This window comes from Bidens hawaiensis, unplaced genomic scaffold (genome assembly GCF_021521415.1).
Source record: "Bidens hawaiensis isolate Kalapana, Puna unplaced genomic scaffold, B.hawaiensis_p1.1 tig00024029_1, whole genome shotgun sequence".
NCBI classification, from domain to species: Eukaryota; Viridiplantae; Streptophyta; class Magnoliopsida; order Asterales; family Asteraceae; genus Bidens; species Bidens hawaiensis.
Window position 1 is genome coordinate 70,696 of NW_027493790.1, and position 25,487 is coordinate 96,182.

A 25,487-nucleotide genomic window follows, 5' to 3' on the forward strand; every position below is an offset into this window, starting at 1 on the left:
TAGACACAAGCATAGATGTAATACAATTTTTTTCAAATACGCTCTGTAATTATTTGTTTTACTTATAAATTTATAATTTGAATTATTACGTGTGTGACACGGGCTTTAAAACTAGTTAAATGTTAATATTTAAAGTTAAGTATTCTGTTTTTTAATATTTTCCTTTTAACTATTAATTTCTAAAAGTGAAATTAACTTTATCTATTAAAATCTTTCATTAACTCGTTACTTCCAACATATTTATTTTATTACTCAGTTAACTAATCATTCTCTAATACTTTCATCGCTACTTCTAAAATCTAGCAAAAATATATGATTCCAAGTTTGTAAAGATTTTCATTTGATTTGGAGCAATTGATTATTTAAATTGTTCGAAGTCACTCGTTATTACTCATATTCACAAATAAACAAGTTCCTAAACGGTGTTTAGCCTTTGCGACGATTTTCCGTTGTCACAAAAAGCTTTTGTTAATTTGTGGTCGAAAATGATTGTTCGTTGAGACAAAAGAAGCCTCAGAAAAACCTTTTACATTAATACCCATTACCAAAAAAGAGCCAAAAGCATGTATGTATTGACATTATTTTCCAGCATCTCATATGCAACACCTACCTTGTACTATGTTGTAGCCCTTCCTTTGCATTCATATAGGGGCAAAATTGGAACACATGTTGTTCATCAGATTGCATGTGAATTGGTACCACAATTCCTGATGAGTACACTTTGTCTTTAGACAATACCTTCCTTCATCTATGCTTAATATGCTTGTTTCTATTGACTTTGCACTACCAACCCATGCTTGGTTTACCTTGGCATTCCAAAACTATAATTATCGGTATTTAAAACATTTGTTTGGTGTAGTTTGGTTCCATGAATATGCTTTTCAAAGGCTGGTTATTGATCTAACTACATTCGTGTTGTTTGTGTAACGTGACTGAGATTGATAGACCTAAAACTATCAAAGTTTGGGTTTTAATTAAGATATGATTTAGTCGTCTTTATGATTTTAGTTTTCAGTCATCCCCACCCCCCTAACATTTCTATTATGATCATGTTTCTTTATCTAACTGCTTGACGGGTTAAAAAAAACACAGAGAGATTAAATTCCTTTACATACAAGCCTCGCATCAAAGTAAAGAGGGTCTTATATTTTATTTTAGTTAGAGCATTCACTGTCATGAGACTCTCACAAGCGATCACCTCATTAACTACTTGGCTTGATTCATAGACCATCTCCCCCCCCCCCCCAACACCTTCTCTCTCATAGAAACGACGTGGTGCAGCGACGACCTACATCTCTTCCTCTATCCTCTGCATTAACAACCACCCTTTCTCTTCCACATAGGTGTTCGTGGGGTCTACCGACCCGTTACATATGCTTTTAATTTTGGTTTTGTGAGGAAAGGCGACCTATTAATTGATTCTTAATCTTTATGAAATGTTTATTGCGTATGGCATAGAGTTAATGACCCTGGTTGCTTCAACTCAATGAATATGTTTACATTATTCTTTTCTCTTCATTCTATTCATCTCCGCTTAACACCATCAAGTCTTAGTTGGCTGTCGTTCATCTTCCCAATACCCGTTACGCGACAACCTTCTTTAATGTATTTCCCTCGTGTCCTGCTCTGAGGACGTGTGTAGAAATATATTGATTAGGTTTGATTGACTTTTACCATGTCATCGACTCATCGTCGTGCCTCCATGGCCGATGACATGCTATGTAGTTTAGTTGCAATTCTTTTAAGAAAATTTTGTTTTTACCATAAATTTATAATTTTAAGCCAGTAATTTTAAAGAAAAAAAACGCATGTTTTTGTTATGTTCATGTTAACATATTAAAGAAATACAAGTCCAAACTGGATAGTCCGAACCTAAGTTTACCCCAGATGTGAGTCTACTGAATAACGACGAGGTCAGATCCGAGCTAACTGCTTGCAAAACAGAATACCGTGAGTCTCGTCATAGGAAGGACACGATGGGGGGTCTTCCCGTATCCACCATCCAGCGTGAGAATAAGTACAAATACTGATCGGAATAATCGATACGAATACAAGTAATTGCGTAAGGCGTGTGGGAGTGAGTGAATACCTGAAGGAGATGATCTTGGTATTTATAGCCGAAGGTGGGATGGTGGAATTGTCACTATCCAGATTATTCTCCCTTCGCCTGAATGGACACGTGTCGAGCCTTTACAGGATGTGACAGCCTGGTCACGGTTATGGGATGGCCATTATCTGTGCACGTTTGTGGGATGGCCATTACGTGTCCAGGTGTCATCTTTCCATTGATCGATGTCGCTATCGGGGGGTATTGAAGGAATCTTCTAGAAGTAGTTTGTTACAACTGATATTCCATATCACATGGGGATCATACGCGTGATGAGTCTCTTGTGTGGCTTGCAGGTGGGTTCCTCCCACGGATGGTTGGTAATCCACGGGTTGTGGTGGAGACCCGCGAAGCGTGTCTTTGGAACCGCGAGCGACTTTATTAGTCTTGTTATCATGACTGCAAGTGTTCTGGTCCGCAGGTTCCTTTGGCGGATGCTCATTGGTAATCCGCGGGTTGTATTAGGGATCCGTGGGTACTTTTACTACCCTACCTCTATACATACGGATACATGATTATCCATGATTCAATTCGGGTTCATGTCGTGCTTAAGTTTAACCTGTAAACCTACAAAAATGATCGTTGCCAACTTGCCCATAGTCTCCACCACCATCTCATCCAAGATACTTGCTAGCATTCAAGTCATGAGCTCAAATGTATCGCCTTTTATGGTATTTAAACAATTCTTTTATTCTCTTTCAAAGTTTAGTGAATGCTTATTCCCACAATAAAATGTGACGCATACCTCACATTTGACCATACTACAATTTCTAATCAAATTCATATCAATAGCAGTTAGCTACCCTAGCTAGCTCATGTTGTCCCACTATGTCAACCATCATGTCATAACACATGTCATCAATAGCCTCCCTAGCCCATCCATGAATCGCCCACTACACATACCCTAAGTACTTGTGACAATTACACAAAATCCATGCCATACAACCCGACTCCTAGCGCATGCCTACATACCCGGCAGCTCGATTGCGATAGTATTAAGCATCTTTTAGACATTGATTGTCTCTAATTTGCATAAAAATGTGTGACATGCCACAACTAATTTCTAGTTTATTTGGAAAGTACGGAATGATAAAATCTCCGACAACAAAATTTACAACTAATTGGAGGAAAAATAGATGACCACATTCTTGTTGATAAAAAAAATTTCCTATAGCCTGATAGGCATCCGGTTTGTAAGTTTGGTCAGGTATCTTGATAGTTTTTTATAAATATAAAATCAATATGTCGTTCCAAAAAAAGTTATAATCTTCTCAATTTAATTTGTACTCTACATATTAAGGTTCTCATATATAGGTTAGTTTGAGTGGTTTATTCATTAAAAACAAACATATAAAATATGTTTTGGTTTTACATTTTCTAATCTACAGGTTTCGATTATAAACGGTTTCGTTAACCATCAATAAACTATTGGCCTATTGCTTTGATTGTGAGTGGTTTCAAGATAATTTCAATTAATAGAATCAAATACATTTTTGAGTCAAATCAAGGGTTTTTACTACACATGTAACCGTAACCAAACAAAAAAAAATCAACAATGTAACTGAGCGCGTCATTTCTTAATTGGTTCAATTATCGATTAAGTTTTTCTTAATTGGTTTTTACTACATATGTAACCGTAACCAAACAAAAAACATCTGGCCTTTATTCATTGCACACATTATAAGAATGCAAAGTTGTTTGACCTAAGTTCATAAGAATAATAAATAAGAATTAAAAAAGCATTTTATTTTGACCCTCTAATCCTGGGTTTGAGGAAACAAAGAAGTCATCATGTTAGCCTTGAAGCACCACACCCCCACTACTACTACTTATAAACAATATATTTGACCCTAAAACATGGCTTATTCTCCCCCATGTTTCTTGAAAATGAGAGCCATTATCCTTAAGTTTTTCAATTAACATTAGTACACACCTCCCATTAACATATGTAGTCGTCATACAAAGACTTCTTGTGTTTGTCTTTTGTGGGATTGTTCTAAGTATTCAAAACATCACATGTATGTGCTTATATTATGTAAATTAAAATTTAAAATTTAAATATAATAAATTGTTAAGTTCATGAGAAAAATATTATTTTTAAGTAAATTAGGAGATTTAATGTAGACCCAGGTTCGATTCTCATTTTACACTTTGATGGTGATGCACCATCATTTATTGCACATCTTAAATTGATATATTTTTCATAATTATATTATCTATGCAACGGAAATCTTCATCACTATACTTCTATAACTTATCCCGAGGCTATAGAGGATTAAGAAATAAGTAAATGAGTTTTTCTTCAAATCGATTTTGTTGATTATACATAATTCGGTGAAGTTACCGACGTTGTCCAATATGAATCGGTTAAGGACTTGCTGAAGCTTTCTAATGAACATGAGAGCAATAAGGAGGTAAGTTTAATTATTCAAGAAATTTCACATGCCATGTGTTGGATGATATGGAGAATTCAAACGATTAGATATTCAAAAATATACCGGAAATTTGGTGAATAAGTTGATCAGTGACCTCAAGGCAACGCCGTGTTTATGGTTGAAACATCAGATGCGAAGGTCGAGCTTGGATTGAAAGGATAGGTGTATGTTCAACTTTGTCAATTTTCCTTTAACGTAGCTTGTTTGATACAAGTTCTTGTATCTTGTTTGGTCTTCTTACTCCTTGTAAGTTGCTCTTTTTTTTATTTTTTAATAGCAAAAAAGCAAATAAGTTTTTAAATTAAAAAGAAGTTTTAAAAATGTTTATTTATTGATCATACGGGTTATTAGACTTTTGAAAAAGTAGAAGGATGCCACTAAATTTTAAAACGTGATTACTTTGTGTAACATACTTTTTTTTTATCATTCAAATCATTAGAATAAATATGTCAAATTTTAGATCGTTTACAAACCTTTTATGGATCCACATGACCTCAAGTACTTTAATTAATTATATTATGTTTTATAAGTCATGACACATGTTGTATTAATGAACCAACCGCTTGAATTTAGTTTATAAAAATAAGCAAGGTTTTCTTGTTCGTTCATTGAGAAAATAAACATATACATATCTATTATCTTAATCTGACCCCAATAAAAAAAATTGTTACCCAAACTTTTGCCATGCATATTTTACCACCTTTACTTATCAGCATATAGTAAAAACCTAGCATGTATGTGACATAAGATAAGACACATAAAATGATATAATGGTATGCTATATCTTAAACTCTTTAACAATTGTTTGTTTTTGAGATAACTATCTCTAATGTTGAAGAAAATGTAAGGGGTGTTTATAGGATCGGATAACGGATTATTCGGTTCGGATTTGAAATTCTAGAACCATATCCGAAATTCGATCCAAGTTAGGTATATTCCGATCTGAATCAATCCGATAATCAGAAATTAACCGAATAACAAAACTTTCATAATTTTTGATTCCTGACATTCTACTAATTTAGAATCACAATAAATATAAAAAAATTGAAAAATACAAATCAATCTTCAACACAAATTTTAAGCTCAAACTTCAAACAATAGTCTAAATAAACTTACAAACCGGAAAATACCACTAAAACTATTTATTCAGATTAAACGTATATCCAATCAATCCAATTTTTTTAAACTCCTGTATCCGAATCTGAATCATTTATTCAGATCAATCCAACCCAAATATCCGAATAAGAATTCTGATCGATATATTTCGGTTTTCTTTGTTTACAAGCTTAATAATCTTGAAATACTTTTTACATTTTATAGTCATTCATTTATTTTTATCTTTTTGTTGCATATTGTGAACATTATGTGACAGTTAATTAGATTTGCAGCTGAGAAGACATGGGAAAGAGGAGAAAGAAAAGACATGAATATGGACTCCCACCACTGAACCATCATGTACATACTCAGTTTTCACATGTGGGTTTATATATATTTATTATTCAATTCGTATTTGTACTACTCTTATATAAATTATTATTTTTTAATTCAGCTGGTATGTGTACTTTGTTGTATTTTTACTATTATTACACTTTAAATAAATAAAAAATGCTGACTAATAATCAATCAACCTTAAATCATATGAACATGTCATTTCCTTGCATAAATACAACTAAATTAGTTAAACTTGTTCCTCCGGACATACTTCAATATCATATCTAGTTTAAAGTACTATAGTTTATGTCGGAAGAGAAGAGTTGAACCGATGGTAGATCAAGCCACTTAGAAACAGCAAGTCACACCCTTGAGATGTACTCGCACGCACCAAACTAATGATCTATAGACTCCTCCAAACTAGCACATTGAGGGCAAAGGACCAACGAAAAATTAGTTCCCCAAGCTGTCGAATTAGACCGAACTGGGACACGACCGGAGCGTATCCACCTACCCAAAATATTAACTTTACCAGGGACAATACGATTCCACCAAGTAGGAAAATTCCTTTGAGGGAGAAGCATAAAATCAATGTGTTTCCAAATCAAATTGACTGGAAACGAATCATCGACATCAAAACCCCAGAACCACGAATTTGTGGTGTTGTTAATCACCATCCCCGTTATATCTACTTGATTTGGTAATGTATTGCACCTCATTATCCCACCGACAACCTAAAATACATGAAAGGGAGTTTACCCTGCTTACACCTAAGAATAAAAGCATAAGACATGACAACTTCAACGACCGCTTTGACTCCATAAAAAATGTGTAATTTAGAAGTAAAACTGTTTATTGATTTGATATTTTTACCAAAGTTAACAACTTCCAAGTTATGTCCGAGTAATTTTGTTGATTTTGACAAACAAAATTGACAAATATAAGTATATAACTAACTTTATCTGATAATTATTAAATTCAAGAACTTGTAAAAGGTTCTTTTAAGATGACGAAATTGCTATCATGTAGAAGGATGATGTAATGGATATAATAAAGTAATATTATAAGTTTATAAACTTATTGTCAACTGAAGAAACACTAATTGACCCCGGGCAGATTACGGATAATCTGGGGGTTAAATAGATGTTTCCCACGAGGGTTAGGTCCGGCAAGATGGTTATTCTTCTAATGACCTGCAAAACAGACACCGTGAGCTCGTCACTGAGAAGGGGGGGTACCTCCTTGTGACCACCCTCCGGCGTGAGAATCAGACTAGATTGCTCTTGAATATAAGTGTATATTAAGAGAAATCACTAGAGCAGATATCAGATAATATATGAAGATATAAGATGATGATACCGTTCCAAGGTGTTGGAGTATTTATAGCCGAAGGTAGGTGTCCAAGAAGGTACAGCCGGCTGTATTATATTCCTTTTCTACCAACTGTGGGCTACGCACGTGCCGTGTTGGTGGTTGGTGGGTAGGCAGCGGCTGATAGTGACATGGCCGGCTGTGTACTATTCCTTTTCCACCAACTGCAGGCTATGCACGTGCCACGACAAGGGTTGGTGAGTAGACAGCGGCAGATAGTGACATTAAGTACTAGAGCGTGCTGCTCGTCGTACTGTTGTCAGTGAGCTGTCACAGCTTTGGTCAGATCTTTTGTCCATACCTTGGCAGGTATAGTACAAAAGGTCCTCCAGTAGCGTACGGACTGGCTCATTTGGGCGGGAGAATTCCCGGCTTTGGGCGGGAGTATTCCCGGCTTGCTCATTCCCTCTTCAGGTGACACTGAATTATTTGAGAGTTAGTGCCTTGTGCGTGTAGCCTTGCTGTGCGGGTAGCCTTCCCTGATGGCTAGTATCCGTAGTTGCGGGAACAGGCGGAGTACGTCACCATTGGGAGGCTTTTCCTGCGGGAACAGCTTGCGTACTGCGCGTAAGGACGTCGCGTCTCTGAGCATGGTTGGTCCTGCGGATCCAGTTGGTCTTTGCGCAGGCGTCCCTCAGGAGTCTTGCGAGTTCAACTGCGCAGACGTCTCTGTTTAAGGTGAGTCTTGCGGGTCTAACCGCGCAGACGTCCCTGTTCAAGGTGAGTCTTGCGGGTCCAACTGGGCTCTGCTGGGACCTACCTCTTCATCAACCATTACCAACCAAATTTTGACAAGTGTTTTATAAAGTCATGCACGAAGCCAATCCACATAAGCAAGCCATCATTTTTGGAATTTAGGGGAATGATTCGATCCATAGATTTGTTTTTCTCAACAAAATTCTTTTACTTATATCTGTTGGATTTATTAAATAAAATTAAATATACTTTAATATATGTATTTGAATTCTAATACTGTATGTAAACATACTATACTACTAGTATTAAACCATCAATTATGGTATGATGGTAGGAAGGTTTGGATTCTCTAGTGGAAACACAAGTTCGATATTCACTCATGTCGCTTTTGGTGGATTATGACAATAAAGGATTTGAATTAGGACTTACGAGGTTGTTAGTTCGAATCTCCAGCCCACACGGGTTTTCGTCCACCGTATGTTACGTCAAAGAGTTCTACTTTCGGCATAACAACTGCCAAGTGGTAGCCAGCGGTATGGTTTCCCGGTTGAACTCCCAGAACAAACTCTAAATCCTGTTTGGACCCAGTTAAAACAACATGGTTTGACTAAATTGAGACAACATGACTCTTTATATTTAGAGAGTGTGGTGACCTAAAAAACATAAGAAAAATCATCATTTAAAAAAAACCATTACTATTATTACTTGGTTTACAAGATTTTGGAAAGAGAGATTGAAAAAAAAACAAAGAAAAGAAACGAAACGAAACTTAGTTAGGATAGGAAATCTCACACCCCTTAAAACAAAGGTTGTGAGATCAATATATGTTAAAAGAGGCAACTTCCAAAGTTTGGTTCTTTGAAAGTTTGTCACTTTAGTTTCATTTCTTTACATTCTACCCCATATAGTTTGGTTCTTTGTTTTGCCACCAAAGTTTCATTAATTTATCTTTTGGTCCGTCAAAGTCTGGTTCGTTAGAGTTTTACGACCTAAGTTTCACACTTCTATCACCTGGCCCTTCAACTTTGATAAGAAACTTTTAGACTTATAACTCTGGCCACATAACTTTTAGAAACTTTGTCGACAAAACTTTCAGCGTAACGAACAAATATTGGTCGAGTTCCCATAGCGTCCCTGATAGAGACCCGTAGAGTGGTTAGGCTCCAAGAAGAAGAAGAGAGAACAGGAACTTTTTGGAATAATTTTCTGATTATTTTTCTTCTTCTTTTTCTCAAACGAGATTACAATATATATGAAAACAAAGACATAAAAATAGAAAAAGATAAACAATAAGAAAACCTAATTATAATACAATATGGAAACTAAATAAAAGATAAACTTAATTAATATATTAAACTTAAATAATATTTATGATCATATCAATTCCTCGCCCATTCAAAACGTTCTTGTCCTCAAGAACGAAAAGCGTTGTCCATGGTGGTCGCCATTCAAGTCTGACTACATCAAGCGGGGCTGTCTCGACCGCTCGCCACGGCTGCCGCAAGTCTTGTCTTTCCACGAGATATGTGATATTCGTCTTATTAGCATGATTTGGCTTTGTAGAGAAACTAGGAAGTTGAGTTCTTATTGTCAAAAGCTTGTAAGAAGCCTTGACAAAATTGGCTTCAGTGATAAGCTCATAGTAACGTTGATGAGAGCCTATGTGAGGAAGCAACTACTTTGCATATGAGAAACAAACTGGAAGTGGTGGCCTTGTGCTTTTTGTGTTGATGGCATCAAAAGAAACAACCATTGGTAGAGATTTTCGACACGACTTCCGTTCACTGGTTGGGGTGAGAATAAAGGGTTTGGTCACTGGTGTGAGTTTTGGGCTGATGCGGACTCAAAAGCGGTTACAGGCGATGTTGGTGGTGGCGGAAGTAGGGTTGTAAGGGCTGGTATAGGGTCGGCTATCATCGAGGAGGTACCGAAAATTTTGGTGATTGTGGCGGTAAGGTTAGCAGTGGAGGTCTGTAGCGCTTCGATGTGTGCGGCTTGTTGAGCGGTCATGGCCGCATTATGTTGCAGCAACTGGTCGAGTCGCTCGACCAAGCCCATGATCAGATCATCACGCGATGAAGGAGGCATAAGTAAGATTGACGAAAGCACCAAATTGATAGAGACCCGTAGATTGGGTTAGGCTCCAAAAACAAGAAGAGAGAACAAGAATTTTTTGGAACAATTTTCTGATTATTTTTCTTCTTTTTTTTCTCAAACAAGATTACAATATATAGGAAAACAAAGACATAAAAATAGAAAAAGATAAACAATTAGGAAACCTAATTATAATATAATATGGAAATTAAATAAAAGATAAACTTAATTAATATATTAAACTTAAATAATATTTATGATCATATCAATCCGTCGCGACGGGCAAGTAAAAATCTTGTTTTATCCATGAAGTAACTTGATTTGTTTAGTTTAATTATTATTTATTACTATATATTAATATTATCATTCTGTTAGTTGTATTGTTATCTTCTATTTAATTATTATTATCATTACTCCATACTTTTATTCCTTTAATTTTAGTTTCTCTAAAACTTAGTTATACTATAAAACATTGATACTGAACAAACATTGGTATTCGTTTTTATGCTTTTCAACCGACGTAAAGCACACATAGATATCTTTAGTTTCTCTAAAACTTAATGTTTTTAGCTACAAGAGGCAACGCTTGTGTAATTAGACTATTGTAAATCTTTTTTTTTTTATTTTTTAATACGTATACAAGTTTGTGTTGTATTGTGGTGAGAAAATAAACAAAACAACAAAGCTTTATACATAAGATAATGACACAACAAAACCTAAAAAAGTTGTAAACAACAAACAATTTGATGTCAAATCCACACCAAGATAATTGTTGATGCCAAATAAGCTTGATATATAAAACAATTTGTTTCTTCTAGAGGTGATCATTTTCATCCATTTATTTAACTTTCATAGATGAATATTAAAATATAAAGTATATATATATATATTAATATATATATATATATATTAATATATATATATATATTAATATTAGAATGATAGAATCCAAGCAATTTATTTGCTTATTCCATATATAAAAATTCCTCCATTTTAAATATTAATAATTCAAACATCCGGTCAACTCATTTCTACCTGTGACCAATACATTGGTTTTCATTATATTTAAAGTGGCTTAAATTCAAATAATTAATTAGTGGAACAAATTGGTTTGAAATATAAATAATCAAATTCAAGAACTACAAACAACAAAGGTCAAAAGTTTCCCTCAACATGATCAACCCAACTCTATATATGCGGCCCACAAACAAGATTCCCTAACAGGCGATCTTGAGTTTACTTTTGTTTTTAAATCCATAGAATCTTATCTATATATACAAACCCTATAGGACTTTGCAAACATGCTAACAAATTAAACACTACTTTATATTCTTGAAAACATGAAGAGTTTTCAACATATGCCTATGATCAAAGATGAAGAGCCTGAAGAAAGCAGCTGGACCTTTTACTTTGAAGAGTTTTTATGGCAAAATGATCAAAAAGTGATCATGAGTTGTAATGAAACCCTAAATTCATTAGTATCAGACGTGAATTCTTCTTCTATCGTCAAGAAAGCAGTTTGCTTTCATGACGATCAGACGAAGAAACCAAAGTCAAAGAAAAGAAAAAACAAAGTAATAATTGATGATTCTTTAGAAGACACTGCTAGTTCGCCTTCAAGTGGTCCAAGTGTATATTCTCCCACTCTTGTCGTTGCTTTTCTTTTTGTTACTTCGAAAGTAGCTGCTTTAGCTTTAGCCACTTGAATTTCCAATATTTAGATGTTAAGTGTTATTCTAATGTGTTAATTACATTGGTACATAAGTCTCTGGTTGTTGTTACCAACTTACCATTGTACTTACATGTATGACGTATTTAGCAACAAATGTGTGCTAAGCATTGAGGGTTAGCTCAATATAGAGTTAACACATGTTCACTAATTCTTTCTTTATATTGTTTTAAGCAGGTTACTTATTTTGATCAAGTGAAAATCAAGAACACGAAAACCCTACACGTCTCAGAGGTTAGTTTAAACAATCTTCTTGCGGTTAATTAGTGTTAAGAAAACGAAAAGAAAATGTATAATAATTCAAATATAAGGTTAATTTACCATTTGTTTCTAAATTTGGATTTTCAGGAGAAAGTTGGCATGTGTGAAGAACATAATAAGAGAAGCGTTGGTTCAAATATGGAGTTGAAGAAAAGAGGGCTTTGTTTAGCACCATTGTCCTCATTAGCTAATTATCTCTCTTGAATCACAAGACGAGTTCTTTGATGCAAAACCATTTGAAAACCAACTACAACGGATCAGTTTTTGTGAAAAGATCCAAAATGCATGCTACGTCTAAGTTGAAATTATTATGTTGATGATTAATTATGTTCGGTTTGATCATAAGCCATAACAAGGGTTAATTTAACTTTTTCCACATAATGTGGCTGTATATTTCATTTTAAACCATTGATGATTAAAGTAAGTAGTTGCAACTTGCAAATCTACTTAGTTGAGTTCTTTCTAGCTTATATGCGCGAATTTACATAACTTTAGGATTCTAGTGTTACACGGGACACTAGGCTAATAGAAAGTATAAAACCTTAAATCTCATCTTACACATATGTTGAAAGTTATATATTTAGTTAAATATTTGGTAGAAACGTTTGATTCACAAGGTTTGTAACGTCAGTTTACAGCTTTACCGGCCCAAAATGTTTATATAGTCGATTCACAAAAACTGTAAATCGACTTTACAAGAAGTTATAAATGAATTTTCTTCCATGCGTATATTCAGAAACACACTAGTTACTTTTTGGTTCAACGCCTACCGCAAATAGTTGTGGGTTCTATGCTTATTATTGATATTGATGTGCATGTTTACGTATGTGTACTTTTTATTTGTCATTGTTATTTCCTTTCTATATATCATCAACTGCAAACAAAAATAAATTAGCACGGCCAGGGGACCCATTACAAAAAGAAACAGAACACACAAACACATGAAAAACCAACAAAATCCGTTACATGCATGTGTATATATTATCAATTTTAATTAATCTATATCAATGGCGGATCCTGAATTTATTTTCAGTGGGTTCACAGTTCGGGTCGGGTTGATGATTCGGATCAGTTCGACGGTTCTGGCCGATTTCACGGTTCGGGTTGGTTAAGGTTTGTCATTAGAAACTAGTTTTATGCCCGTTCTAGTACGAGGTTCCAAAATTAATAATAGTCAAACTTAACAAACGCGCACAACCAAATAAACTTACAAACTGATTGGACGCTAACAAGTGTGATAAAAAACAGTTAACAATGTCAATTTATGGCACATGATCGTGGACTTTTGCCTAAATCGCTTCGGCTTACGCAAACAACTCCTCAACCTTGACTGGTGGCCCAATTCGTTATATGGACTTGGAAATGGTTGTAAAAATCGTGCCTAGGCGCTGAGTACTCAACGAGTAATCCCTGAGTAATCCCCACGTTGGCCGATTTTTCGGTGAGCTATCCCCGAGTACCTCCGACTAAGGCCGAATACTCCCAACTCTCCAGTCGGCCGCCTAGGGTCCTCCTAGCAACTTTTGCAACCTTTTGGATCCCTCAAAACTAAATATTCAATTTTTCATCAAGTTACATATAGTTAATTAAGAAAATTTCATATCTTACAGTCAAGCAATGAACATTTAATATTCTAAACGAAGGCTACAAAACCTAAAATATATGGATAACAAGTGTAAATGATGTGGAGAAAGAGGTGTAACTATGTTCAGTGATCTGTGGAGAGAGCAGGGTAATAGAAACCCTGATGAGTAATCAGGTAACCAGTTAAAAGAATAAAAAGAAAACCAATGAATGAAAGAGGGATTCGAACCCGGATTTTGACAACATAATTGCAGTGTAGTTACCATTAGACTATGGTTCTAATTTACTTATGGGTTCATTTATGTGACATTTGTCAATTTCGGGTTATTTTATACTTGTATTCTTAATGTAAACCCGACCCGTTTTGTATCCTGAACCTTTTGATATTATCAAAATGATGAATTTTATGTTACAAATTTGTTTTATAGTTGTCGGATCTCAAAAAAAAAACCCCCTTTTCGGTTCTTAAAATGCCCCGAAAACGCTCAAAACGAACTCAAGGGACAAAAACTACCAAAATGGAGACTAGAAGGACCCATTTGTAGTTTGTGCTTTCTTGGGTCTATAACCAACCCATTTTCATGCAACACCCTTTATGAAAGACCTATTCAACTTACCCTATATACACACACTCATCTTCTTCATTTGTGCTTGCTCATTTCCTCATTTCTCTCTCAAATTCTTGAATTCTAAGGTTGTTCTTCATAGTTTGACTCTCAAGGTCAAACTAAGCTAATCTTTCATTTTAACTAACTTCTCTATACTTAAAGCTTGATTATACAACATATATGTAATATACACTCTTTGTTTACCTTCGGTCTTTCATTTCTCCGGTCTCGTCCGGTTGAAATGTCGGGCTAGTAAGGCAAGGTTACATGGAGGACTTTGTAGTCCTTGTTTATATATTTAACAAATCTAATCATATAACTTGTTATACTTGCTTAACTTTTGCATATTATAGTTTATTGTTCATATTTGTCAAGTTCCATGGTATTGGGTATGTGGTGACTAGCCTCGATTTCATCCCGAGTTGAGAACCGAACCAAAAACCGAACTTTCATTTAAAAGCTTTATTGTTAACTTTTTTAATGTAAAACTTGAGTATTATTATTTATAAGTTATTTTACAAATTCCATGGTAATTGAGTATGTGGTAACCATCCTCGGTCTTATTCCGAGTCAAGGACCGAACCAAAAACCGAACTAAACCGAGTTCACTCGCTTAAGACACACAAGTGTGTTTTTAGCCACCAAAACTCAGATTTTTCTTCAACATTATATTTTAAATCAATTTTAGTTAATTTCTAAACATACTTAGCATGTCGGTAACCAACTTGATCTTATAACAAGTTCGAACCGATAAAGTCGTATACTCGCTTAACGAACGTTAAGGTTCTTCACTATAGAACTACATACTTGGTTAAGTCTATTTTGATTTTATTGAGTTATCTCATAACATTTATTATTTTGGGAAGTTAACTTTGAGCTTGGTTAATTATCAAGTCTCGAACCGACAAACCCGAACACTCGTTTAAACCTCGTTTTGGTATTCTTATAACCAAGGGTTTTGCAATATTGCATTTTAACCCACATTATTACTTAACATGGGTTGAGTAAAAAAAGAAAAAAAAACTAATGAATAGAATACCGAGACCCGGTTTCGAGTAAACTTATTTTACAAAACTCGTTTATTTAATTTCTCAAATATTTACACTTTAAATCCTAAACTTTATTTATTTACTTTGTTTGTCATGTATTTTATTTTAAACCCTTCCAAGACTACCTACTAACACAAGACCCGTTTAATATAGGTCTTGCTCGTTAAACCGATCTCTCTGATTATTCACGACACTATCTTTCAAGTTACTTATTAATGTGAGTACTTTTTCATCCCCCATTTTCTATCTTTCGTTTTGAGGGTGGCATTGCATACTTATTCAAATTCAAATGATTTATACTTGAGTTTTAAACCATAACACTTATTGTATATGTTTACTTAAATAAATGCTCGATTTGGTGTTATATGCTTTACATGATTATGTGCAAATTCTTGAATGCTAAGGCGGGTAGCCTCATGAATGCTAAGACGGATAGCCTCATCAAAGTATGATCATACGTTAATTCCGAGTATATATGGTATCCTCATATAGAAAAGTGTCGTCAATGTATTCTTATTGACGATTTCATTATTGTCGTCAATGTATTCTTATTGACGGTTCATCAATGTATTCTTATTGACGGTTTTATTATCTAAATTGTTGCTATTATTTATTGTTTTCATATACTAGTTGTGGATTTCATACTATATACTTATTGTCCAAAACTATGAAAATTGCTCACTAACCTTTGTGTTGACAAACTCTATTTTATGCAATGTTATAGGTTTGATGTTAGCTTGATTGGATTACTTGAAGAAACTTATCATCTTGGCTTTAGGATATTAGAAAATGAAAGAACAAGTAATTTGTTTATCTATCTATTTGTCATTTTGTATGAACAATTGTTGTGTTATTTATAATGATATGGATTTAAATGAGTTGTTTAAATATTGTAACTTTATAGTATCGTTGTGCAATGAGCAATCATGTCGCGCCTCGACGTTTCCGCCTTCATTGATCGGGGTGTGACAATTTATAATTTATATGTGGGTTCACTTTCATATATCACATAGACGTTCTCTATAAAATCCGAAACTCAACGGGTTTCCGTGAACCCGCCCCCATATACCTAGATCCGCCACTTATCTATATAAATATTAATTACTGGGATGAAATAATAATAATAATAATGAGACTACAAATGAAAAGATGTATACAAACAAATTAATATAATTACAGCATTTTACAACCCAAAAGTCGGGTTTAAGATTCTTTAATTAGGTAAACATGCAATAGAAAAGATGGCACATGAGATTAGGTAGACAATGCAAGCTGCAACTGGCATTTTCAAGACTAGACATTATAACAATTAGTTAATTGTCAAACCAGCTAGAGTGAACTGTGATTTTCGTCTACATGATTTGTTCAAATTTGTAATTTTAGTTCAAAAATTTAAAAGTCGCTATTTTCGTCCATACGGTTTCATTTTCGTTGCAATTTTCGTCCTTTTCGTTAACATATTTTGGACTGAGAAAAGAAGAAGCAACGACGGTATCTAGGTAAAGCATTATCCAGAATGATTGAACGTAAAGCGTCTGTAGGTGGCTTTTTAAGTCCGTCGTCAAATCCCAGGGCTCAACTGTGGACAGGCAGTGGAAACTACCAAGCTAGAGTATGGTAGGGGCAGAGGGAATTTCCGGTGGAGTGTTGAAATGCATAGAGATCGGAAAGAACACCAACGGCGAAAGCTCTCTGCTGGGCCGACGCTAACACCGAGACACCTCTATTGTTCTGGTGGCCACAGAGGAATCTCGCTAGAGATTCACAGGGGGAATAACATATTTTAACAAACTACGGGGATGTAAATCGCAATGAAAACAAAACCTTATGGACGAAAATTGCAACGTAAATGAGTCCTTAGGGATAAAAATAGCAAATTTTAAACTTTTGGACTGAAGTAAAAAATTTAAACAACTATATGGACGATAGTCACAGTTCTCTCCAGCTACATGCATGTCATTATTTTAAAATGGAGTGTAATTTGGGTAAAGTTTTTCTAAGGTTAAAACTTAATAGAATAAATTAAAGAAATAGCTAAAAGGAGTTGCTAAAAAATAGCCAGAATTGCCAAATCATATAATTTTGTGGTGGCATAGTGATCAAGTACATGCAACATAAAGTAGAGGTTCATATTATGATCTTATGTGGTGTACGGGATTTGTCATTTATGTTTCTCGTGTGCAGTTCACATGACCTGTCTAGGGAAACCCTAAGGCGCGGTACACAAAATTATATTCTAGTAAATTTTGAAGATTATGTGCTTCAAATAAAATGAACTCTTAATATAAACTTACATGTAAACAAAATTCATTAGTTTGATAATAACTGTTACAGCAATAAACAGAACAAAATTTTATTATAGCAAATTAAAATAACTTTTTTTTACCTAGTTATATGAATCATAAGGTTCTTCTTTATTTGAAGCAGCTTGGTTGTTGATCAATTTTTAATAATCTGTACTCTTAAATATATCGTTCTCAGTGACTATTGCTCTCAACTCATTAAGTCTTTCTTTTGACATGAATCATAAGTAGGACTTCAATAATTTCAAATTAATTTGTGAAACTTTTATTCTCATATGTCATCATTACTTGAGTAATCAACAAGACTCCATACACAATTATTGTACAGAATAACAATCAACCATTTTCAATTTTTTTAAAATATAAGTCCACGTAAAATTCAATAGCATCAATATATGATCCCTCATCATACTGAGTGCGACATCAAGAAAAACCTACGATACATAAATGAGGAAAAAAAATAAACGCCCTCTTGAAAGTGGGCCATGTATGTGCGCAATCGTCCACTTGTCACCTCATGGAGGACGGCCCTTAACTTATTTAGCATATTAATTAACTATCATTTGTATATCTTAGTTAAGACTATTACGATAACACATAATTACTTGTATATAACTTGTGCGAATTAATTAACTTGTGAAATGAATACATTTTTTATTAGTCAACTTTTGGTTAAATCAAAGTGACTAGTAAATTCCTGTTTAATTCAGAATTCAAATGCAATTTAACATTTTTGATGTTTACTTTTATGCTATGTGTAGTGAGTTAACGTTCTGTGCCATCTCAGCTAAAATGGGCGTTGAACACCACCTCAGGTGTTTTGGAGCGTTTTAGGCCATAAATGGAGCGAACAATGGGTGTTGGGCTCTTGAATATTTTAATAAAAATAAATAAATCTACAAATAGCATCACAAACTTTTGTTTGTATTTTATTTCAGAAACACCTTTCATTTTATTAATTAATATTAATTATTATTTAACATGTGTTTGATCTCTATGATAAGAGACTTAAAAGAGCAACATACGAAAAAAGATTCCACAAATATACAACGTACACAAAGCCATACATCGCTTTTCCGGGATGCTTAACACCCCTATATATTAAATCCACCACTATTAATTAACAACGTACATCTAATAAAAGGTAAGTGATTTTATTCCATAAGCATAGATATATAAGCCTGTAAAAGAAACCGAACGAACATGAACAAGGGTATGTTTGTGTTCGTTCATTTAACTTTAAACGAACACGCACACTTAATCAAACAAATACTTGGTGTTCATGTTAGTTTTTATTTCGTTAATTTGTTTAAAAAATGAACATGTTCGTGTTCGTTTATGTTCATTTATTTAAAATTTAAATAAACAGTTCACGAACATAATTAAACAAAGTGAAAGATAAACAAAAATAATGACTAATGAGCATACATGAACATACTTAAATGAACACAAACAAACATAAATGAACACAAACAAACCTAAGCGAACATAAATGAACATATATGAACAAACATAAACGAACATGAATAAACGACCATTCACGAACATAAATGAACAAACGAAACATGCGCTCATGTTTGTTCGTTCAACCAAACGAACACAAACTTTTTGTTCATGCTCATTCAGTCATTCGTTTATTAAATAAATGAACATAAACGAACTTCCCGCCGAATGGTTCATGAACAGTTCGGTTCGTTTACAGGCCTGAGCATAAAATGATCACTTTAGCAAAAACTTTAAATCTAATTATGAAAGTTTGAAAACAGTTCAAGGACCCTTTTGTAACTTCTTAATATTAATATTAATTCAGTAACTCTTAATATTAATATTAATTAACCCCAGATTCATTGATTCTCCGTACGCCGGCAAATTAATTCCGGTACCGGAACACGAAGAGATCCAAAACGCAGCAATGATTTTGACGTTAAAAATCAAATCCGTTGATTTTTTCAGGTCTGATTAATTCCCATTTATATTATTAATATTGTCACTGTCAGTGAACACGTTGCATGGAAAACAAAAAACATAGTAATATGTTTTATCACTGTTGTAGTTAATTAACCTAATGCGTTGCATGGACGTACAATAAAAAAATATAAGGAAAAAAAAGAGTAATTTGTTTTTATTTTGTAACTTTTTTTGCAAAAGTATAAATTTCAAGTTAATTTGGATGCATGCTCCAATGAGCTGGTGGTAGAGTGATAAGGGGAAATTGATGTCCTGCCCTCATCATTTAGTTTTGGTGGCACCGAGTGATGATGGGAGACTAGGTGAGTAGGTGATGTAAACTAGTTGGATTTTTGAACTGAATGAGTTTTGTTTTATCTTACCGCATTGTCGTGCCTTTTGGGCGAGTGTTCATGGGCGTTGGTCTTAGGTGAGGGTTCTTTTGGGATCGAAGGACGTGTGTATCCTAATGTGGTGGATTTAGCTAGTAGCTTATTTGAAGGATTCATTGTTTGTTATATATATATATATATATATATATATATATGAATGCATGCTTTGTGAGCTTTATAAGTATTCACAACATGAATCTTTTGTATTCAAAATAGAAAAAAAAAATAAAGAGTTTAAATGGTTTCTAGAAAAGAGAATAAAATTTTTTGGTGACTTGGAGGTTTAACATGTTCTGTCATTCCGAAGGTCGGAAGCAGTTTGAATATGCGTCATTTGAAATGGCAGATTTTAAATCTTAACTCAAACAAGTACATGCTGTTGATTTGATTTACCAACCTTTTGACATGGTATTCGCCACTTGTTTCCGTTCTTTGGAACGGTGGAACACGTTCAAAACCTCCATCTCACCAGACAATCACCGACAAACATCTGGACACTTCTTAGGTTTCGCCATTTAAAATGACGGATCACCTAAAAACCAAAAGCTAATTTATTCTTTCTCCCAAAAACCATTTAAACTCTTATTATATATTCTTTTGCATATTTTGAAAATAAATCTCATAGTATTACACATGAGCTTCATCTGTTAAGAATAAGTTGATGATGATTATTATTATTGTTATTATTATTACATGCTTTTCTTTACTTTTTTTAATAAATATTATTAGGAAAATCCCAAGAGATTTGACAGAGGCATCACTTTCAGGTGCTGGATTGTCCATTGTAGCAGCCGTCTCTATGTTATTTTTATTTGGAATGGTAAGAATTAGCTCATCTTTTGTCTAAGTTTGCATGCTTTTATGTCAAATATATGTTTCAAGTTCATTATTATATACGAAGCTCGTCCAATACATAACCACTTTTAAGTGCGCTTAAAGCGTTAAACACTATAACATATTGTTGTACTGTAATACATAAGACAGTAATGTAAGACCGGTGTTACATACAAGTGCTTATGGAGTTCTTGCAATTATCTACTTAAATTGGTTATGCATTGAACGCGCTTCTGAGCATAAAAAGTGCTAAATTTATTTAACCATAATCTCTGAACATTTTGTATTTTTGTTGCGTTGTCTTGTGCTTTTCGTTTCTATCTTGATTCGGTTGTAACGAATTGTTAGGGGATTGTTTCATATGTTAAACGATAGCTTCGTGTTTCAGGAGTTACATAGTTATTTGGCTATCAGTACTACAACTTCAGTCATAGTTGACCGAAGTTCTGACTCAGAATTCTTATATATTGGTTTTAATATGAGGTATGTTCATAAAATCTTGATTGACAAATATAACATAGTTATGCAGTCTTTCAACCATTTTATTTATGTAATTTAAATGTTGTTTTGCATCTATGTTCATTGCAGTTTTCCAGCTTTATCATGTGAGTTTGCATCTTTGGATGTTAATGATGTATTGGGAACGGTAAGTTCGTCTTACTTCTGTCAGTTATTTGTGATCCAAGTCAAGTCCCGATCGATAATTAAAAAATATTACTCAAAAAACTAAACGAATAACTCTCGTTTATTAATAAAAATATATTACTCAAAAAACTGATTACAACTTTCAAACCCTAACTCGGTTTGACACTTGATTAACCCTAACTCGGTTGCATCTTATGTGTCTCCAGATGAACCCTAACTCGGTTGCATCTCACAAGTTGTGATAATGTCTAACCATAACTCGGTTTATATAGACTAAGCTAACTTGCTAGCCAAGACACTACCAATTATAATTACAAAACAATTAGGAAGCATAGCCAACTATGACCGACTTGTCATTATTACTCCCTCAAGTTCACAGACTTGTGACTTGGTGTCCAAAATGACGTCCAACATCAAGTTACTTTAAACTTTATATTGTTAAAGGATATTTTAGGTGGTTTTCTAAAATGTCATCATGCATGCTTCATATCTTCATTTTGTTTCTTATATGCAGAACAGGTTGAACATAACCAAAACCATACGCAATTGATAAACATTTACAAGCTAAAGGCTCTGAAATTGACCCTTTACCGGTTTTCACAACAATTAAGCATGATGAACAAAAGATTGATGAGGCGTACGGTGAAGGATCTGTTACACTAACTTTTCATAATTTTGAATGAATTTCTCGTCAGTAAGTGAATTAACTAAACTCGTATAGTCATATTTAAGCATTTTACTCTTTTAGCTAATAATATTATTTTGGTTGATTGATTGCAGGCATTCAATTTTGGTAGTCAATTTTTTTGCTCCATGGTGTCATCGGAGTAACCTTTTGGTACTCTTATTTAGTTATTTACACCTCTTAAATTGTGATATTTCGTGAAAATAACGTTTTTTTTTGGTATATTTGTTTTTATTAATCACAACTATCATCTTTTGGTCGCTGCTAGTCCTAACTAACGGATTGGCTACTGATGGTCCCATCTTTTAAGGTATTTGTTCCCAACGGTCCGCGACTAACAGAATTCTAACGCTTTCAATCGCAGGTCGCCGAAAAAACGCTTTTAGTCGGAAAAGTCATATTTTTTTGCTAGAAAACTCAACCTGAAGACCATTTGAACACCACCACCAACACCGACTGACTCACCACCAGCCAACCACCACCACTTGAGCACCACCAACCGATTCTGATAATGGCATTAGGGTTCCGACGACCTCAATAATTATGGCTTTTTCTAGAAAAGTGTTCTAATGGTCCGATACATGGTTAAAAGATGTTTGGGACGAAAATGCTGAGTTTTCTAGGAAAAATGTGAGTCTTCCGGCCAAAAACGTTTTTCCAGCGACCTGCAACTAACGGCGCTAGAATTCTGTTAGTCGCGGACCGTTGGGAACAAATATGATAAAAGGGGGATCGTTATCAGCCAATTCGTTAGGTTGGGATCGGCAATGACCAAAAGATGATAGTCGGGATTAATAACAACCAATACATCTTTTTTTTTATAATTAAACACTCATGTTATTAATTTGTCGTTAAATTATGTTAGAAACAATCATGGGAGAAAGCAGCTAGAACTATAAGAGAAAGGTGTAAATTAATGAGTATATTTCTCAAATATAACTTTTTATGTTAAGTAAACGATACACGTTTTCTGGTTCTTAAAACCGTCTTGTTTTGCATCACTAGACATAATCCAGTAACGGATGGACGTATTCTTTTGGGTAAAGTGGATTGCACTAAAGAACCGGATCTTTGTACAAGGTAAATGTTAACTTTTTGTTTCGTCCAGTATGCTTATATTATTTATTTATTTAATTATTTCACTTCATTCATTCAAGAGTAGTGTTTACATAACAAAATGGACAGAAAGTGTTAACGTTTCAACCCAGCTCAACTCTTTAGGTTCTTATATTAATAATTTATCAATACTTATTTTTTCGTGTTTTTCAGACATCATGTACAAGGTTATCCGTCTATTCGCATCTTCCGAAGGGGGAGTGATATAAAGTAACTAACTTCATTGTTTATCTTTATATGCATGTTAATTTTTTTTTAAAACCTTTTTATGACTTTAGTCTTGATGGATACAAGTCAGTTTGTAGATCTACATAAAATTTATAAATTCATATATTTTTTTAATATTCTTGAATCAGGGATGCGCACGGTCGGGCACATGATCATGAATCATATTATGGTAACCGGGATACGTATAGCCTGGTTGAGGTAAGTATAAAGTAGGGGTGGCAAATATGACCCATTGGGTTTATAGAGTTGTAATAAAATGTATATAATGGGTCAGAATGAGTCAAACTAAAAAAAGAAAAGGATTGAAACGGGTCAAAACGGGTTGACATTTCTCGAGGATTTTTTTTAATGGAACGAGAAAAACGGAGGAAACTTTTTAGTTTTTTTTTTACCTTTTTAGTTTTTGATTTATCTTTTGAGTTATGATTTTTTAATTATTTATTTTTATTTTTAATGAGGGGATTCTGAAATCTCAACCCATTTTGACCCATTTCAAAAACCCCTCATTAAAAAAATTGAAAAAAAATCATTAAAAATCATAACTTGAAATATAAATCAAAAACTAAAAAGTTTTCTCTGTTTTTCTCGTTCAAAAAAAAAAAAGAACTCGAGAAATGTCAACCTGTTTGACCCGTTTCAATCCTTTTCTTTTTTTAGTTTGACCTATTCTGACTCATTATATACATTTTATTACAACACATTCAAGTATTCAACCCAATAGGTCACATTTGCAACCCCTAGTATAAAGTATAAAGATACTAGAACATGAATAATTGGAAAGTCATTGCCAACACAATATTTTTTCTAAATATTTTCTTGCCTACAGGCAATGGAACACCTTTTGGATTCCACAAAATACTCGGTAGAAGATCATTACGGAAAGGCTGTTATTTATGCAAAAAGACCCGCGCCACGTGAAGCAGGATGTAGAATTGAAGGGTTTGTACGCGTCAAGAAGGTATAATATGTTGGATTTGATATCCTATAAAAAAATTTAAAATATGGTTAAAAGTTAAAACATACCATGTACTATGCAGGTTCCAGGCGATATTATTGTATCGGCCCGTTCTGAATCACACTCGTTTGATGCTTCGCGCATAAACATGTCACATGTGATTAACAGTTTTAACTTTGGTAAGAAAGTGACTCCAAGAATGATGAGTGATCCTAAAAGATTGAGACCATACATTGAAAGCCATGACAAGTTGGCTAGTAAAGCCTATATTAATTTTGAAAATCGCGCTAATGTCACAGTAAGATTTTATTTTATTAAAGTAACTAAATATTTGCTAAATTAATAAACTTGTACTTATTATGTACTTAAGGATACTTAATGCTTATTTTTGTAGTTGTGAATGTAATATGCAGATAGAGCATTATCTTCAAGTTGTGAAGACTGAGGTGATGAGTTCATCTCATCAGTTGATTGAGGATTATGAGTACACAGCACATAGTAGTTTGGTTAATGCGGTTACGATCCCCGTTGCAAAGTTTCATTATGAGCCATCTCCTATGCAGGTTGCGTTTTTAAAGTTTTTTTTTATATATTTTTTCGTATTGTTTTAAATGTGATACATAGCTTCTGGTTCCGTTTATGACCAAATATTGGTAACGGAAGATCCAAAATCGTTTACTCATTTCGTCACCAACGTTTGCGCGATTATTGGGGGCATACTTACGGTAATTATTATATTTTAAGAATTAGAGTAAGATAATAAGTTGATTAAAGCTATGGATGATTAGGTTTTTTTTTTTTTGATGTCTAAATGAATAGGATTAAGCAAAGAAAGTGAAATAACCGTTCTACCCTTGACCATCGCGGTTTTTTCATTGGTTTTAGGTGACGAAAATATTGGATTCCCTTCTATACAACACAATGAGGGCGGTTAAAAAGATCGAACTTGGGAAGGACTTTTAGCTTGGATACAATGTTAAAGTTTATCGAGCTTAGAACAGATTTTCGGTTTTTAAA

General features: G+C 33.9%; 1 protein-coding gene and 2 pseudogenes across 1 annotated transcript; all 3 read left to right on the top strand.

Annotated features, from left to right (window-relative positions):
• Positions 1–11,471: 11,471 nt before the first annotated feature.
• Positions 11,472–12,346, top strand: LOC143568640 (vascular-related unknown protein 4-like). Its single transcript, XM_077054743.1, has 3 exons — positions 11,472–11,765; positions 12,041–12,097; positions 12,212–12,346. The coding sequence occupies exons 1-3, from the start codon at positions 11,475–11,477 to the stop codon at positions 12,326–12,328; spliced, it is 465 nt and encodes a 154-aa protein (XP_076910858.1). The 5' UTR covers positions 11,472–11,474; the 3' UTR covers positions 12,329–12,346.
• A 4,552-nt stretch (positions 12,347–16,898) lies between these two features.
• LOC143568658 (18S ribosomal RNA) lies at positions 16,899–17,086 on the top strand (annotated as a pseudogene).
• Positions 17,087–19,580: 2,494 nt separating this feature from the next.
• Positions 19,581–25,433, top strand: LOC143568642 (protein disulfide isomerase-like 5-4; annotated as a pseudogene).
• The last annotated feature ends 54 nt before the right edge of the window (positions 25,434–25,487 follow it).

Coding starts and splice junctions, on each gene's coding strand:
- LOC143568640 (XM_077054743.1), top strand. CDS start 11,475: ATGAAGAGTTTTCAACATATGCCTATGATCAAAGATGAAGAGCCTGAA. Junction 11,766..12,040: donor CGCCTTCAAGTGGTCCAAGT/GTATATTCTCCC, acceptor TGTTTTAAGCAG/GTTACTTATTTTGATCAAGT. Junction 12,098..12,211: donor AAACCCTACACGTCTCAGAG/GTTAGTTTAAAC, acceptor TTGGATTTTCAG/GAGAAAGTTGGCATGTGTGA.